General features: G+C 48.7%; 1 protein-coding gene across 2 annotated transcripts in view; it reads right to left on the bottom strand.

Moving 5' to 3' along the window:
* Positions 1–19,916, bottom strand: part of clcn2c (chloride channel 2c) — a 118,434-nt gene that overhangs the window by 44,143 nt on the left and 54,375 nt on the right. For both annotated transcript variants that reach the window (XM_064301043.1, XM_064301044.1), the window contains exons 3-5: positions 6,724–6,855; positions 2,940–3,068; positions 2,657–2,790 (exon numbers count right to left, since the gene is read on the bottom strand). In XM_064301043.1, the coding sequence (XP_064157113.1) occupies positions 2,657–2,790; positions 2,940–3,068; positions 6,724–6,855 (395 nt within the window). The remainder of the gene's footprint in view (positions 1–2,656; positions 2,791–2,939; positions 3,069–6,723; positions 6,856–19,916) is intronic.

The raw sequence follows: 19,916 nt of genomic DNA, 5'->3' as shown, positions 1-19,916 counted from the left end.
TGTCAGTGTGAACACTTATGATTTCAGCGAGTCCATCTCTGACAGTCTGCCAGCTCATTCGTAAAATCTGTTAATGGTTAGGAAGTGCGTTTGCTTCTTAAAGATCTTTAGCTTGACATCTGTCAGTTCACTCATGTCCCGCCTCTCCCCTATGAGGACTTCATCAGCAGGACATCAAGGACTTAACATTACATTGCATTTATCTGGAAGATGCTTTTATACAAAGGTCACTGGAACAACGACAAAACACAGGTCTAATAAGGTACAATACTCATTATGTAACAGTTATTCATAGCCATGAATACACTAAGAATAACGTTCAGTCAATGATGTTAAGTCTGACTTAAACCACAGCACACGCCCGAGAGCATGCTCTCTGCTTCCTAACATATGGGTGCCCCGCTGCTCCTCCCTTCTGTAGTCACACATCCCAAATTTAACAGCTTTCCCCCTCAGGCCCCCACCCCAGTGGAGAAATACCCATAAGTCACCACACTGTTAACTCTGAGCAACAGAATCTTCCCCTGTCCTACACATAAAATATAACCATGGTGACAAATTAATGTTGTTCTCAGGAAACACAGTTTGTCATCAAACAGTGAACACTGTTATTATTATGAGAACGCTTTTGTGCACTGTGTTTTCAGAGCTGCTGTAACGCGAGCTCTGTTTTCCACCTAATGCCGGGCCGTATTAGCCCTGCCAATCACTAAGAGCGTCGGCGAAATTAATATATGAATCCAATCAAATAAATTATTTAATTGTGCATTTTAAAACGGAACGGAAGGAATGGAGAAGGGAGAGAGCGAGGGAAGAAAAGCAAGAAATAAGAGAAAGGTGTGAAAGGGTTCAGGCCGCTCTCCTGATTGCAGAGCAGCAATAATGATGCAAATCCAGCACTTGTTCAAAGCCCCCCATTTTCTTTTTATAGCCCTGAATCATCAACTAGAGAGCCATTACCACGGCCCACTCCCCCCCCCCCACCCTACCTCAGACACACACCGCCTGAGCAGCAACCAGACCCGCTCGGCGAGCCCTCTGCACCGTTGCCGTCGGTAACAGGGCCACTGACTCACTCTCGGCCCCTCTGATTGATTGGCTGCCATTGCCGAATGTTCCCGTCCCTCCGTCCCTCCCTCCCTCAGGAAGAAAAGGTGGACGGCGGACGCCACGCGTACGGTCTCGCGCCCGGTTTGATCGGGACGGTCAGGATGACGGCAGCGCGGACGCACGCTGGCCGGGCGCACGGGGGTGGGGGGGGATGATTGACAGGTGAGACAGATTGACTGCAGAAAGGCACACGGGAGCGAGCGAGCGAGCGGGCCGCTCCTGGATGAGCGATCCGCCGCCCGCCGCTCCCCAGGTCTCCCAGACGGCTCTCTGGCGGGAAATGGAGCCGCCGGGGAGAGAGAGAGACGCCGCGGGGTCGCCGGTCACCGGAGAGGCGCGGTGACTGACACGGCACCCACGGCAGGCCGCCCACGCTACCCCTTACGCTACCTCCTGCGCTGCCTCCTGCAGACGTCTCAGTGTCTCTCCACTGCCCCGGGAGGGGGCTAACAGGGGGGGTCTCCTCACATCCTGTGACCTTCCCTAAAGCATCGTGCTCCAGTATAACCCTTTCACTCACACCCTCTCCAGAACCCCCTCACTGCACCGCTTTGAGGCCCAACAAAGAAATGGGAAAATTTTACCGAAGACGGAGGATAAAAAATAAAAAGCGAAGAAACAAAAGTTTGATTGTCAATTACTGTTTATATTGAAATGCCACACAAGCTCTAGTTAGGACGGTTTGCAGGGTTTGAGGGGACCGTAAATCTGGGACGTGTGCTCATGGAAGGCTGACTGAGACTGTCCGAGTGTGGGGAGGGAGTCTCGGCTCTGAGGGAGAGGCTCATCTGTGCATGCGCACACGAGCCATCTGAACAGGGTGGGCCCGTCCTGGCAGGAATTACTAGGGCAGAGGGAGTCTGTGTATGCGTGTGCCTGTGAAGTGGATATAAATATATGAAAATATATTTAGTGCATATAAATATACCCATGAAGCAGAAGGAGGCGTGGGCTCAGATCAGTGCAATGTGAGGAAAGCTGCTGAACCTGCTCTCAAGTGGTGTGTGTGTGTGTGTGTGTGTGTGTACATGTGGGTATTTGTGTGTGCACGTGCATGTATAGCTATGTGAATGCGCGTATATCTGCAGATCTATATGTGTGCACGTATTGGAACACATTTCCTTGCGTGTCTGTCTGTATGCGCATCTGTGCACGCATACACGTGTGGGAGCATGTGCATGAGCGTGTGCGTGTGTGTGTGTGTGTGTGTGTGTACCCAAGCGTGGAAGCATGTGGATGTGCGTGTGCGTATGTGTGTGTGTGTGTGTGTACCCAAGCGTGGGAGCATGTGGATGTGGTTGTGCATATATGTGTGTGTGTGCACCTGAGCGTGGGAGCATGTGCGTGTGCATGTGTGTGTGGACCTGAGCGTGGGAGCATGCGTATGTGTGTGTGTGCACCTGAGCGTGGGAGCATGCGTATGTGTGTGCGTGTGTGTGTGTGTGAGCGCGTACGTGTGTGTGCGTGTGAGTGTGTGTGTGTATGTGTGTGTGTGTGTGTGTGTGTGTGCGTGTGTGTGTGGGAGCGTGCCTTTCTGCTTCCGTACCTCTTTGCCCAGAGGCATGCCGCTGCCCAGGGCGCAGGTCAGACCGATCACTTTGGCCACAAAGGTTTTGAAGGTGAGGTATTCTTTGAGCACCACGCCCCGGAGAATGGTCTTCATCTCCGGGATTCCCGAACCTGAGGAAGAGGAGAGAGACCGCGTTTTTCCCTCAGAGAAACTTTCTGGGGGACTCTGGAGCGCAGACCGTGTTCATGTGTGCCCGTCTGCGTCCGTGGGTGCAGTGTGCCTGCTCTCGCTCGCCCGGCTCGTCGCTCGCGCCGCTCACCCACGGCCTGCGGGGCCAGGATCTGCGTGAACCCGGCGGAGAAGGTGATGAGGACCACGGGGTAGGTGACCCAGGCCAGGTACTGCAGGAGCACGTTGCTGTCCAAGCCGCCGTGCATCCACTTCTGCGCTGTAGAGACACACAGAACGCAACGCAATACAGTGAGCCCATCTGTCAGCCAGAGCGAGCGCGCGGCACTGAGCACTGCCGTCTGGACGCTGCCCAGCACTCCACTCCACTCAGAAGAAACGGAGAAAGGGAGAGCGAGAGACGGCAACACGAGAAGCACAAACTTTTCATCACGGCCACACGGAGAAGCTCGCCCGACCCAGACCCTGGCAGCGCCCGTATCGTGCCCCCAGCGGGGCTCCCAGGTACAGGTCGGCCCTCGGGCTGGCAGAGGGACAGAGCCGAGGGACTGGCACCAAACACAGCAGCACAGACACGCCTGTGGGCCTCGCCACACACACAGCTGCTTTCCCCAGAGTGAATAACGACACTGCTGGCTCAACAATAGGTGAACAATGTGTCTGAATCTGGCTGTGCAAGAGCCCTCCTCTCCCTCTCCTCTCCTCTCCTCTCCTCTCTTCCCTCCCTCCCTCCCCATGCATCTCATTGTGCGTTGCGGATGAGGTCTTGGGTTCGCTTTCCACAGGGTTCCAGGATTAGAACACCCAGGTAGGACGTTGATTGACCAGATAAATGACACTGCTGATGCAGATACACATCAGCACCCATACAAAAGCGCCCATATAAAACCCTGCAGTCCTGCTACAGCATATGCCACAAAGACATGACCACACAAACGCTTCCACACACGTGTATGCACACATGCACTGACTGCATCTCTCTATCTCTCTCTCACACGCAATTACACACACATCCGCACATATACACAGGCACACACACGCGCACACACACACACACATCCGCACATATGCACAGGCACACACACGCACACACACACACATACACATACGTACGCATACAGACAAACACAGGCACAAACATGCAAACCCCCCCCCCCCCCCAGAAACACACACTCCTGTCTTCACGAGCAGGACATTAACCTGTCACTCATGCTGTGAGGAGAGCCTGTCAGCCTTCATTGGCTGAATGATTTAATCTGACATCTCGCTGCAGCTAAAAAAGGCATTATGCCAAAAACCTAATCAGCCGGGACATAGGCAAATGCACAGTCTATATGGGGGGACCTGGGGGGGGGGGGGGTCACGACTCGGGCACTCCCCATCAGTCATCAGGGGCCTTTTACAGAAGGTGCCAATAAAAAATAAAAACACTGAGCAGTCCACTACCACAGCCTACCAATACATGCAATCTGACAATCTGAACAGTGTAAGGCACACAGAGATGGAAAACTACCAGAGGATGCTACAATGTGTCATCGCCTGAGTGTTTTGAGTACTTCTGCAGTTCAATTCTACCACTGATTGACATACCCTATGAAATCATTTTCAGCTAAATAACATGCACTTTTCCATTGGCATATTGATGGGAGCTCACACTGAGGCCTTCTATACCCCCGCCTCCCCAACCCCCCCGCCCCCCCCACCCCCCCACCCCCACCAACAGCAGGAGGGTACCTACTGCCCCAACCCACGCCCTACCAATTCGTGCCACTCTACCATTCACATCCTGGTCTTTCTCAAATGCCAACTGCCACTCCAGCAAGAAAGAGCTGTCATTATCCCCTCCTCAATTATACAGTCTGAAGCAATTCGCAGTGAATTACACCCGGAACAACAGCAAAAACAGCAGTGACTCACAGCCCACAATTAAAAGCCATTCTGTCTCCTAAAGTCACTGCAGTGGCAAAAGTTCTTTCTTCCCCAGCAGAGAAGCCAAGCATGTTTGAGCGAGACCCCGCCTCCGTCCCACTCCGGGGGGGCACGTCAGGGGATGCCGAAACTACGGAAGCAGGGAGAGTGTAGCCTGGAGCAGTGATTATGGGAGGCTCGTTAATAATGGAGAGAGATGTTTCCTCCAGGGCTGCATTAGCAATACAGGCCTCTCATTCAGACCGGCCTGCACATCAGCTCTACACACACACACACACATACACAGACAAACATGCACACACACACACACACACATATACATACACAGACAAACATGCACACACACATATACATACACAGACAAACATGCACACACACATATACATACACAGACAAACATGCACACACACACACATATACATACACAGACAAACATGCACACACACATATACATACACAGACAAACATGCACACACACACACATATACATACACAGACAAACATGCACACACACACACATATACATACACAGACAAACATGCACACACACACCCATATACATACACAGACAAACATGCACACACACATATACATACACACACATACAGTACTGTGCAAAAGTCTTAGGCACCTGTAAAAAAAAATGCTGTACAGCTAAGATGCTTTCAAAAATAATGAAATGAAAGGTTATAAATATCGAAAAAATAATATAAAGAGCAGTAAATAGTTAAAAACTAAATAAAATCAATGTTTGGTGTGACCACCCTTTGCCTTTAAAACTACATCAATTCTCTTAGGTACACTGTCCTGCAGTTTTATAAGAAAATCGGCTGGTAGGTTGTTCCAAGCATTTTGGAGAACTTGCCACAGTTCTTCTGCAGATTTTGGCTGTTTCGCTTGCTTCTGGCTCTCCAGGTAATCCCAGAGACCCTTGATCAAGTTTTTATCTGAAAAGTAGTCTATTACTTAAAATATTACTTTATTTAACAAAATACAATGTATCTGTAAAATGTCCTTTTTTCTGGAAAATTCATGTTTGTAAATCTCAAGTTTGCTCTTTTCTACTGACACACTAATACAGAAAAAAAAAATAAACATCTAAGGCCAAATATATGCTATATATTATATTTAAAAATCTAGGGTGCCTAAGACGTTTGTACAGTACTGTATACATACACACATATACTCACACATATACATACACACACAAACATGCACACACACACACACACATACATGCACACAGACACACACACACATATACTCACACGTGCACACATATACATACACACACAAACATGCACACACACACACACACACACACATATACTCACACCCACACACACATACACACATACATACATATAGACACACACAAACTCACAGTCCAGTATCAATTACTGACAAACACACATGCTCTCACACGTATGTACTCATATACAGACAATACACGCAACAGAATGCCTGTTCTTCTCAGACACACACTGACTTCAGAAAACCGAAACACAGATTTCATTCCGAGTAAACAAGTGAGGAAGAAACATGTGACTCATGCACCCCCCTCCCCAGTCTGGCAGTGCACCTGGTCCAAGGCACAGCCAGTGGGAATGAAGCTCAGTACTACAGAGCACAAAAAGTTTCTCAGTTACCATCACTCACACAAAACTTTTAATGAGCATCTCAGGACAGTGGATCCTATGACACCTCCCCCCCCCTTCCTTCTTTTCTCCAAAGCCGGGGGCCAGGCCCCCTGCAGATCTGCCCCTGTGAAAAAAGACCTTCCCCGAGTACTAGCCCCATTCTGAACTGAGAAGTCCTGCACTGCTGCTAATCACCAGTGAGAAGAGGAAAACAATGCCTTCACCACCTCTACAGCTGCCAAGACTCCTTCCCACTGAGCTGCTTCGTTTCATTTGACTTCTCTCTCTTTCTTCATCGCCCTTTCTCCTCTCCTCCCCCCCATCCCTCTTCACTCCCCAGCTCACCTTGCAGGCAGATGGCGATGGCAAAATCAACCACCCAGCTGACTAGCGCCATGAACAGGCCCAGGAGGATTAGGAAGATCCAGTCTTCACCCACACGCGAGATGAGGAACTTCTGACAGCGAACTGTGCAGACTGCAGGAAGAAAGATGGGAGGAAACTATTAGAACTTCTGTACAACTTCCCACTGTATCAGAAACAACATTACCCAAAATCCAACGGGGGTCCAAGCCCTGACCCACATGGGTTTTTCAAAAATAGCCTAATGTACTGATGGACTAAGCATATAACCCTCTGCCCCACCCCCACCACGCCCCTTCCCCTGGGTCTGTTTCAACATACCAAACCCTTTTTACCCATGATTCACTCAAGGTCCCGCATTGTGCTCTATCAACATGTCACCTTATCCACAACAGGCCCGTGTTCCCAAAACCTGGAGGAGGGGCAGTTGCACCAACAGGAGGAAAGATCAGGTGGGCTGCAAACCCACTTATAATTAAAGCTCACTTTAGGACCATCTGATCCCAAGATGGGCAAAACACAGAGGACCCAATGGTGCGGTGGACCAAGCAACAAACACTAAGGCCCCAGAGCATTACCAGTACCTGTAAGAGTGACTGACACAAAGTAAGAGAAGAGAACTGCGGGAGTCCACAGTCTCTACGGCAACGTGTGCAAGGCTATGGGGCAGTGAGCATGACAAGGCTCCTCTGTAATTATCCCTGGTGAGAGTCATTCTCACTCTGCAGCCCACCCTGGGAGAGTGGGTGACAGAGAGGGAACGGAAGCAGAGAGCGATGGAGGAGCAGAGCCATACAGGAGGGTGGAGACTGAGCTGCAGGATGGTGGAGATGGAGATGTAGAAGATCCTAAAGGTACAGATGGAGATTACTGTACGCTGGAATACACTGCACGGTTTCTGCAGACTCCTGAGCTAGCTGGCTCTATGGAGTCGATCCGGTGGAGATAAACAATACAGTTGGGTTGGTTATGAGGGGGAGGGGCAAGGAGGAGGAGTGAGTGATTTCTTTTCCTCCCTCCATCTCTCCATCTCGCAGGGCTCATATGAGCCGCGCAGAAACACGATCCCTCTGACCTCAGAGCAGAAGAGGAGACAGGAGCAGTCATGCGTGTCATCACTCTTAAATGCAGCACTCCTCTCTCAACACCCAACTAAAGGGAGAATCAATGTTTAATGAGTCCTTTAGATATTTGACAGGTGTGTGTGTGTGTGTGTCTCTGTCTGTCTGTCTGTGAATGTGTGTGTGTGTGTGTGTGTGTGAGTATGCCATCTGTAAATGGTAGACACTACTCTGCTAGCAGATCGTGTGCAAACAGATAAATCACTGCTGATGTAATCAAAACCACTTTAGCAATCTCCCCCAGCGCGACTCTTCTCCATTTCTTTTCTTTTTTCATGAAGTGCACCTTACCCGCCCCCGCCCCTCAGGAGTGATGGAGAGCTGCCATGGCGACGCACGGAAATGAGAAGAGAACTTTTCAGATTCACAGTCCTAGCAGTTCAACAGGTGAGCTTTTCTTTCACAGCACTCTCCTCCCCTCCTCCTTTTCACTGACCCCCCCCCCCCCCCAAACCCCACACCCCACCCCCCGGCTCCCATCTACCACCTGAGGGGAACACAGTCCATTACAATCCGATGGCATTAGCTTTACTCAAGGCTGTGGGGATGTGAGTCAGTCAGTCTTATTTTGGGGAGGACCGCTCCGGAGCGCGGCTGGGCTCGGCCCGGTCCCCCAAACTGCACACCCTTCCCTGCAGAGCTGTCTGTGGACGCTCCCAAAATCCTGCTCACAGCCTTTTCATTACAACCAGTTCTGACATAAGCCCGTCCAGCTTTCACTGAGCCACCAACCGCAAGCGCAACAATTACCTGCCAACAAATCCCCACAGAAAACAGACTGAGGGGGACCAAGAGAAAAAAAGGGATGAAAGGAGGGGGGGGAGGGTTGGGAAGGAGTGAGAGAGAGAGAGAGAGAGGTGGCAAAAAGGATGCAGGCTAGACATAAACGGATGGACATCATGCTCTAGGCAGGTTCCAGCTAGCGAGTCTCATGAGTGCAGAGGTGAATAATTTAGCACTGGAAGCCCACAGGCTAATGAAGACATCAAATCTGTCATGTCTAAAGTGTCCAAACATTTTTCCTCCTCCTTTTTTTTCCTTTAAGATGATAAAAGGGAAGTTCCCACTCAGATAGGCCTGTCAACAGATGACTAAGTGATGGATTTTTAATCGCTCTCCTCCTCTCCAGTTTTGCACCCCTGGCCCGTTCAATTCCTCTCCTTGTTGAAAAGCAGATCTCTCGTCCTTGGTATCAGAACCAGGGGTCCCATTCATCAAACCTGCATAAGCACAAGTTCCGTCCGAGAATGGGCCATTCATCAAAAAGACAGTCCATAGGAGTCCCCCTCACACACACACACACACACACCAAAAAACCTCTTTCTTCTCCACATTCATTTTTTTAAATAAAAAAATAATACATTTAAAATCGCAATACCGATAAAAATGCGGTTCAATCATCCGTTTTATTTAAGTGAATACAACACTCAAACGTCAGGCAACCTTTTCCACGCAGTTAAAAAAAGCAGCTGGACTGCAGATGGAACCAGAGGCAGAGACGCACAAGAGGAAGCACAGGCCAGACAAACACTTCTTTTGGGCCTGTTTCCTGATATAGGCAGGGAGGAGTGATACCTGGCACGCAGGAGGAGTCACGCTGGCGTATCGCACCAAACGCTCGCTCCAATTAGCACCTGTCCCGCCGCCGCCGCCATCACACGCTTACATAAGCAGTGACACATACGTGCGTCCGTGTGTGCCATACACGTACGCGCGCTCGCTGGAGCACGCTCGCACGCACGCTCGCTCGCTCAGCCTCCTTATGCTCCTGTTTTTCTGGCCAATTCGGAACATGATTCGGGACGTGTGCGTTCTCCTTCCCCGCGCCGGCGTTACTGGCCGCGATCAGATAAGACGTGGGCAAGCGGGAGAGGCATCCCGGCTCTTCTGATCCCATCACAATAGCAATCATCACGAGCAGAACGTGCGCTCGCGTGCGCGTGCGGGCAGTATTTTTGTGTAAGAGTCTGCGTGGGGAACATTTTCAGCTCTGCTTGTGTGTGTGTGTGTGTGTGTGTGTATGTGTGTGTGTCTTTGATGGGAAAGCATGACAGTGCAATAGAAAGTGACCAAAATCAGGTCATAGTAAAGCATATGTGTGTGTGTGTGTGTGTTTGCATGTGTGCGTATGCGCATGCGTGTGTGCATATGCGCGTGCGTGTGTTTGTTTGTGTGTGTGTGTGTGTGTCTGTGCGTGTGTGCGCATGCGTGTGTGTGTGTCAGAGTGAATGTGGAGCTGCAATTGCATCCATTTGCTCCCACCCACTGACCAGCTGCTCTCTGAGAGCAACTTCCTTTCACTGTGGACACCAGCTTGTCCTCTCCCTCCATCCTTCCTATTTCTCTCTCTTTACATTCATTAATCTCTCCCCTAATCTCTCCCCTATACCTAACTGTAACCCAACTCTCCCCACTAGATTTTTAAGCATTTAAAAATTGAGGCTGAATTTCAAATTAATATTTTGGGAGGGCTCTGTTTTGACAATGGTATTTTTACATTTGCACATTATGTGACACCAAATAGCGGAGGCATGTGTACATAGACTAAGTGCGCTCCAGTTTTTCAGTGAATGAGGCTATAACGTCAGTTAAATTTAGTAAAATTGCACAAACAACAAGCCAATTTGGATAATTTTCTTTGTGTAATAAAACAGACAATGTGAAAATGATTAATTAAGCTATATTCGTGGTTTCACTTGGATGAAAGGCACCAATATGGCATTTTGCTGGCGGCAAGGTTTGGCAGTGGGACCATAGCTTGGCAGTCCCAGCTCCAGCCTAAGCCTTTGTCTTCAAAATGCCTAAGGAATTGGGCATTAGCCTAATAGAACAGCTTCATTTTTGTGGACTCTTAAAAGGCAAAATACCAACACCACATAGCTCAATTTGACTTTTAATCCATTTAATTTTGTTCAGTATAATATAATGTTCTGTTTTGTTCCATGTTGATAGCTGGTGTGTTTATTACCGTAAAAGCACTAAAAAGAAAAACAGTGAGGTGGAAAAGCAGTATATAATGTCATGACTGATGACCAACATTACTGTTTTTTTGGTCAGGTCAGCCTTTGGAATTTCTTGCCCAAAACTCCACGCACATGCTCTCACCCTCTCCATCATTCTTCAATTCCTAGACGGCAACAGAAACAGTTTGATAAATCAGCAAACAAATAGAAAGTCTACAGGCAGCTATGTGTGCAGAATATTATATGTACTCTCCTGCACTGTGGAAAACACTCAGTTGACATCAGTTTAGGGATTGGACAGGCAAGGCTTTTAGAGGGGAATGGCTGTGAGCTTGGGGACCAGCTGGGGTGGGGGGGGATTGGGCTGTGTTTTCTTCTCAGCCTTTTGGGGACTGTTACGAGAGGCCTGGATGAGCAAGGTGAAGGTCCTTTTTTTTTTTTTTTTAGCTAGAATCATAATTCACTTTTCTCTTTATGGAACTGAACGATCCCCCCCCCCCACCTCACCCCCCTTGTCTCCTTTCTTTCTCTACATGTCCTTCCCTCTCACTCCCCCACCCCCCCCCCCCATTTCTCTCCCTCTGATTGTTTCACTCCCCTCCGCTCTCACAAAAAGCACGCTGATGCCATCAGCGCCTAATTGAGGTTGCCATGGATACAGAATGCGTCCTTTCACAGGTAATATGTGAGTGAGTGTGTTTGAGAGAGAGAGAGAGAGAGAGAGAGAGAGAGATGTGCCTTTCTCCTCTGGGGAAGGATCAGCAATAGGGTCTCAGTAATGGGTTTATTAGTCTCCTGCCCCTACCTTTCAACTTCACCCTGACTAATCCTTCCAGGGAACTGCCTATCACGGCAAAAGACAAAATGAAGACCAAAGAGACCCTAGAGTCAGCCAGGTACATGCATGCAGAATTAGACAGGTGGACGAGGGTTCATTAGGATGAAGGTTATCAGAGCGCTCTCACTCTCTCCCTCTCCCTCTCCCTCTCTCTCTCTCTCTAAGAGCCATACTACACTGTGGATGGGCGCACAGAGGTCTGTTGTTTTGCCTGATGTCTGTTCTAATGTCTGGGTCTGAACAGGGCTTGTTCCACATCGCCCTCAGCTGACATACTTTGTTACTGCACCCTGTCGTGGCCTGAAAAGACAGTATCACGGACAGCACAGTTTTTGAGGGAATCAAACTGCATGAACAGTATTACATGTAGAAACATACAGACACACACACAAACACACACACACACACACACACACACACACACACACACACACACACACACGAGCGCTGCACAGAGGCCCAGTCCCCATGTCTCTCTCCTCTGCACATGAAAGAATCCATCAGTGTCGTGTCATGGTTCGGGGGAGGGCGACTGAAGACGTGTATTTCCCTCAACAGGCACCACATGTCGACATCTGGTGTAATCCCATTTCCCTCTGAACAGCTATCAAGGTCTAATCCATTTACATTAATTTGTGTGTGCTTGTGTGTTTCCATTCGTGTGCAAGAATGTAGTATATTAATGGTGTAGGTAGACTGAGATTGAGAGAGAGAGGGATAGAGAAAGCAAGCGAGAGAGAGAGAGAGAGAGACAGGAAGCTTTAACTTGGCGGTAAATGAACTGAAGGAGAAAGCACGCAGGGCATTCTATGCCATAAAGAAAAATACTCAAATTATACTGCCTGTCAAAATTTGGCTTAAAATATTCCAATCAGTGATTCAACCAATTGCATTATATGGCAGCGAAGTGTGGGGTCCGCTCACAGAGCAAGATTTTACAAAATGGGACAAACACCCCATAGAAACCCTGCATGCAGAACTCTGTAAAAACATCCTCCATGTCCAGAGGAAAGCACCAAACAATGCATGCAGGGCAGAATTAGGCCAATACCCACTATTAATTAACATCCAAAAAAGGGCAGTTAAATTTTGGATTCACCTCAAAACAGCGACCCCCACTCTTATCATTACAAGGCCCTGAAATACCAAGAGATGAGCCCAAAGAAGAGTCCCCTCAGCCAGCTAGTCTTGAAGCTTAGTTCATTAACCCCTACTAACACAAAGCAGCCTCAAGACAGCAACATACAAACAATTAGAGTCAACCAAATTATAGCAAAACATAAAGAAAATTACATCACCTATTGGGACACACAAACAAAAACACAAAGCAAATTAGAATGCTATCGGGCCCTAAAAAGAGAGTACACTGTGGCAGATTACCTGACCAAGTGAAAGATTCAAAAACAAGGAAAATATTGACAGATATAGACTCAGTGAACACAACCTGGCTATCGAGACAGGTAGACACCGGCAGACCTGGCTGCCCAGAGAGGACAGGTTGTGCTCACTTTGCGACACTGAAGAGGTGGAGACAGAGCTTCATTTCCTCACAAAATGTGAGAAATACAGAGAGACAAGGTCACTGTTCTTCCTAAAAATGAAAAAAATCTGCCCACAATTTGAGATGCACTCAGAGACAGAGAAGCTGCCATTCCTTTTGGGAGAAAGAAGGGAATGTGTAGATTTGGCAGCACAATACATTGCCACTTGCCACAAACTGAGGGACAGGGAGTAACATTGACACCAGAAAAGTAACATTATTATAGTTAATTGACACTTTGTATGTGTTATGTTCTAGATGTAGAATTTTATTTCTGTGGATTGTCTGGATTTTATATTTTTTCTGTTTATTGTAGTTAAATTGTTATTGCCTGTCTGTTATATTTGTCATGTGAGTGAATGCTTTGGCAATGTAAGTGTACCCTTACCATGCCAATAAAGCTTATTGAATTGAAAATTGAAATTGAGAGAGAGAGAGTCCTACAGAGAATATGACCCTTCAGCTCTTTCCTCTTCTCTTTGGAGTTCACTGCAACTGGCAAAGGCACAGACACACTTGCGTAAGAGTGTATACGTATTTGTGTGGCTGTGTGCCTATCCACAGACTCCAGCCACGTGGAAACCAATTCAAACATGAAGATGGTGTTATGAAATTCAGACTCTTTCTGAAGTACAGGCAAAACCAAAAGAATAACAGTTTCACACCTGGCCTGCCCTCATTCTTAATGCATGAATGCGGGTGTAAACATAATGCTTATGTAAATCTATGTAAACTGCCTTATGTAAATTCAATGTAAACCTGATGCTTGTGTACAAGGTGTACAGTGTGTCCTTGTATGCTAATTACACTCCTAATAGCTCAGCCAGGGTGATCAAACTTCCACTGTTCTCTGTTCACACAAGCTCTGGATTCATGATTTGAGGGTTTCAGGGGTTTGAATTACTGGTAGACCTGGGTACGTGAGCCACATAGACAGGTAAAATGAACGCTGCTCCTGAGTTTCGCTGTGAACTGATGGGAGACTCCATCAAGTCTTTAAATCCTAATGAGAGCCTGCAGAGCTGAAGCGCTGTGTGTAAACCGAAATCTGCACAGCTGTTAACGCGACAGCCTGGATAATAGGAGCAGTGCTCGTATTACAGAAGGAGCTCAGCAATCAGAATCACTGCTTAAACAGCGTGTTCACAGACTGTAGGGGTTTGTCTCCAGGCTATGCTCAGGAGGTAGGCTCACCCTCTACACTCAAAGATCGTGGTCCTGAGCTAAACTCAACTTGCGGGCTATATTAATGAGGCGAACTGATATAATGCATTATGTGGGCTCCCACAATGCATTGCAAGAGTATGCTGTTGCCTGAGGTATCGACACAGCCATGAGCTCACACAGAGGCCTCCCTGAATGGAGAACACACAAAGGATGGCCAAGCCAGGCCGCGCCTCAGAGTGAAAGGCATTTCATTAACCTTCAGCGACAGAATTCATCAGCTAATGGCCCCACCATCCACATTTAACTCGCTGGGACCATGCTACAAAGAGAGCCCAGCACAGCAGGCTATAACTAGCAATCTGCAGTACCAACACCCGCCCCCCCCCCCAAACCTGAACCGTCTTGGACAGGAGCTGAGGATGACAGTGATGCTTCCTGGTCCCCTAATGGGTCTGTTTGTTTGTTTGCTTTTTTTTCCACTGAAGGGCACCTGAAAATCCATCTGGCTGAGCCACAGCATGGCGATAGAGGGGTGGAGAGGTACTGTTCATAAAACTCTCATTAATATCCATCTCTTTCAGCCCTGGCTCAGACCAACTCTCCCCATTTAGCAAAGGGGACAGAGTGGATGCCCATCTCTCTCAGTTCAAAGGGCTGCTACCTCCAGTCTGACAAGGCAAGGACACCCTAATGCTGCACCAGAAACAAAGCAGAACAGACCTGTGTGGCCATTCCTGTGTGTGCGTGCGTCTGTGTGTCTCTGTATGCGTGCGTTCACATGCACAAACACACACCCGCTCACGCAAAAGCGTAAATTAGATAAACATGCCAATCTCTCTGAATGCGTACAGCTGCAGCCCCTGACCCTCTCACCCACGCACTCCCACCACACAGGACACAATCAATTCTCCTACAGCACGTTCCACAACCAATGAAAACATCCTATTGTCATAGCAACACCTTCTCTCTCTCCAGTGAGCTCAGTTTGTACCTCCTGTGAGTCATAACTCCAAAGAGACACTGCCACACCCCCCTCACACCCCAACCCCCAGTTGTTCGTGTGTGTGTTTGTGTGTGTGAGGGAGAGAGAGAGGGAGAGAAAGACTGCTCATCAATGAATTCAGAAAATTTTATGTGAGAACATGAAATAAGAAAAAGTAATTTCGGGGGGAGGAGGAAATGAAAATGTCAACCATGTTCAAACTCAAGAGAGAGAGAATAAGAGAGAGAGAGGTGCAGGTAGAGAGGCCACAGAGCAATCTGCTGCCCAATAACTGCTCCACGATGGAGCTATCCACCAGATCAGCATGGTGAATCAGAGCTCCACCCACAATATGGCAGTCATCTCTACCTTTCATACCTCCTGTTCTACAGTGTTTAAATGGCTGTCCCTGTTCCAATTCCCCCCTACTGCTTCACCAATGTGGCTGAATCTCAGCGAGATAATGTGGGAGGTAACAGAGACAGTTCAATGCCCAATCAGCAAATAGTAGAGAAATACTCAAATACTCAGCCAATTAAAGCCATAACATCTTTTTCCCCACAATGAAATAAAGAAGTTCCCATGTGGCGTCTCAGTAAGCAAACTTCCTCAGAGTGAGAACGTCCCCTTCCCACGTCTCTCCATAGGGACTGATCTGTTCTCTGACTGTGGCACATTTATTAAGACAGCAATCAGACCTGTCACTCACACCTGCTCCTAGCAGGCTACAGCCCCATAGAAACCTTAGGTGGGAACTTCCACATCCACGTCTGTGGGAAGAGAGCCACTTCATGGACTACACTGCAGTATGGGAGTCTCCGATTTCCCTCTGGACCCAGCATAAAAAACAAATGCAGCGATAGGGACACTGCACTGACATGCTGTTTCAGATGAGAAATGCACGACTAAATTCCTGACTATTAAAGGTCCCACACCCTTACAGTAGTGCAAAGACCAGTGGGGTTGGTTTCTTAGCCAGATCTGTCCATCTAATCAATCCCCAATTCAAACGGATAAATAAACCCCACCCTCCGCCGCAGACGTGTGGTGATTCATCTGGTGGAAAACCAGGCACCATGAATCACCAAGGCGGGGCCGGTAAATTGGTAATTGAGGTGTCAAAGATCTCCCTCAAACACTCAGACCCACGAAAGGTGCGATGCGATACACAATCCATGATTAATATTGCCATGACGATCCAGGAAGTGGATGACATGACACAGCTGAGTTACAGCCCCCCTCAAACCCCGGGGGCAGGGAGGAGGTGGGCGGGGGTGTGGGTGGGGACCCCCTCGGCTTTACCTAGGCTCAGGCCCTCCTTGCACCATTAAAACCTGCAGCAGGAGCACTTGGGGTTCACAGGCGGGCGTGTAGCGCAGCTCAGCGGAGTGATTAACCTTCGGGCGGGACGCCCCATTAAAAGAGCCTTCCTCTGGCTCCATGTGAGTACCAGGGCTGTGGAGCTCACTGGCACCTGGAGGTCCTTCCCCGCCTCCCGCAAACCTGCTACAGGGACGCTCCTGAGGGAGAGCAAGCCCAGGAACAGCCGGATTAGCTCACTTCGCACCAGGAAGCCGGAGGGCTAGTGCTTCCCTGCTTCACTCATCCGTCCGCTCCCTCGCTCTTTTCCCATCCTCCGCAGAGCAGACCCGTAGGACGGGAAGCACGCTCTCTCGCTCCGTAATATGCTTTTCCCATGGGCAGGAGGATTTCACTTCCTGACTTAACGGTCCAAGACTGCATATGGCTCTTTTCGTATCCCATTTTGGTGCATGGGGTGGACAGTGTACTGGGGGAAAGTGCAGCGGAAGGTAAATATCTACAGGTTAGTACAGCATGTTAGCCAGCAGTATTTTAAATGAAGCTGGCAGCATCTTCTTTTGGGGTAGGTCTGTTGTTAAGGTTGACTGTAGGAAGCCTTCGCGGAGAGAGATCATGATATTCAGCATGCAGTGTCACTCGTCATTCGGGGGGGAAAAAAAGCATTTCCCTCCAGGGTCATCTCTCAGAAACCCCAGCCCAGCCGCACGCGCCAGCACGACGCAACACACACACACCGCACGCACGCATGCACACGCACACAACACACACACACACGCACGCACACAGCACCACACACGCACACACGCACACACGCAGCACACGCACACACAACACACACACAGCACACACGCACACACACACACACACCACGCACACAACACACACACACCACACGCACGCATGCACACGCACACACACACAAACAAACAAACACGCACGCACGCATGCACACGCACACACACACACAACACGCACGCATGCACACGCCACACAACACACACACACCCCGCAACACACACACACACGCACACACACACACACACACGCCACGCACGCATGCACACGCACCACACAACGCACGCACGCATCACACGCACACACACACACACACACACTGCCGCACGCACGCACGCACGCACGCACACACACACACATTCACACACGCACACACACACACACACACACACACACACACACGCACGCATGCACACGCACACGCACACACACACACACACACACACACACACACGCACGCACACACGCACGCACACACACACACACACACACACACAGCGCAGAGTGCGCATCACGCCACAGTAATCCCAAACAGAAAGGAGACGAATAGGCCCGTAAGAGCAGTAATCTGGCGCAGGTCTGCAATCATTAATTAAAAGTATTAATAACAAACTTTGGCGCCCGAGGTTTTAAATCACTGCAGCAGTCCCGGAAAAGGGGTGCGCATTGATCACCCTGTCAGCCTGCAGTTTAATCAAAGACATTCATCTTTTTCCCCCTTTTAATTATTTAGACATTTCAACACATTTATGATTATTTGCACTGTGACTGTCATAAGGCTGTCTGGGGTGTGTAGCTGGAGGAAAGGGGGGGGGGGGGGCGGGGGGTGACTGAGCATGGCTGCTGCAGCCCTGAACGCAGCCCCCGTCCCGCACACGCACCACGCCCCCCCAGTCCTGGGAGAGAGGAGGCAGAGCAAGGAAAGATGGAGTTCCAGGCTGATTAATGTACGGGCTTCAGCTGTGTGACAGACACGGGAACAGTGCCATGGTACCCACAGGAACAATACAAATGAACAGTCATGGTGTGTGGCTGTGTGTATGTGTGAGTGTGTGTGCGTGTGTGCGTGCGAGTGTATGTGTGTGTGTGTGTGTGTGTGCTTACATATAAAAAGCTGCCTCTACCCAATAGTATAAATGTGCTTTTGGATCTGCCTTTCGTCAAATCCTGCATCAGCAGAAGGCACAGTCCCATGCTACATTTTTCTTTACATTTTCTCCTTATACAGCATGAAAATATTTCTGGAGACAACACATTCTACAATACCTGAGCAGCATGCATGCGTTTAAAAGTAGCAAATATCTGTTAATTCATCTTGCTTGATAAACAAGTACATTAATTATCTGAATAACTAAGTCAAAATTCAAGATTCTTTAAACTATTGCCAGAGAACCTCAGATACAGCAGGGAAGTGTTTAATATCTTTTGTATTCTGCATAAAAATGTGGTGTGGAAGTCTGGAGGCCAAAGCGCAACACAAGGCTGTAAGAAATTACTGTCTGTTCAGACTATTTAAAAAAACCCTTGTGGAAATGTGCCTTTCACCAAATCTAGATGTCACAACACATTCATTGAAAAGATGTCTGTCTGTGTGTATGTGTGTGCTTCTGTTTATGTGTGTGTGCATGTTATGTGTTTGCATGTGCACTTGTGTGCGTGTGTGTATGTGCTTGTGTGTGCTTATGTGTGTGTGCGTCTAATCTGTATAGGCTTATATAGGTATGTAAGTGTTTGATTGTGGACCAAGACACCATTTCAGCTCCAGTGATCAGCAAGTGGAAGGAGTGAGGTGTATCCACCATACACACAGGGGAGAGAGCAGGGGAGGAGCTGGGAGGCGGGGCTGGGGTCAGAATGGGTGGAGTATAGTGAGATTATCTGAAGGCCCGTTGCTTTTCTTTAACTCCACCACACAAGGCAAACTCAACCAGATACCACCACACATGTCCCAGGCAGAGGCAGACCAATGTGCCTTGTGTGCAAAGAGAAAAGCAACCTGCCCTGACGAAGCCAAGTCATGAGGTCATGAGGTCATGGGGTCATGGGGTCAAGGCTGTGCGCTGGTATCTGCACAGTCACTCAACATGGAAGGAAAGTTAAACCTGACTGCTACAGCTACAGCGAGGACACACACGCACACAGACAGATGGCACTGCTGTTTAATTGATGCGGTTATTAATAGTTTGGGGAGGAAAGCGTTTAATGTGTTTTAATTGATTCATCAAGATGAGCTTTACCAGATAAAAAGTCCTGAGGAGGCTCCAGGGCGTAGGGATACCCTGGGGACAAATAACAATAACAGGCACAGTTAGAGCGGCCACCTCCTCCCGCATCTGTCCACGTGTCTGTTCTTCCCTCTCGGTCTCAATCGCACAGATCTTTCGCTACCACAGGGGATCTCATGAAGAACGGGGGAAATAAAAGGACAACCCGTCGTTACTACTAC

Source organism: Anguilla rostrata, chromosome 12, assembly GCF_018555375.3.
Source record: "Anguilla rostrata isolate EN2019 chromosome 12, ASM1855537v3, whole genome shotgun sequence".
Taxonomy (NCBI): Eukaryota; Metazoa; Chordata; class Actinopteri; order Anguilliformes; family Anguillidae; genus Anguilla; species Anguilla rostrata.
This window is presented reverse-complemented; position numbering and strand designations above follow the sequence as displayed.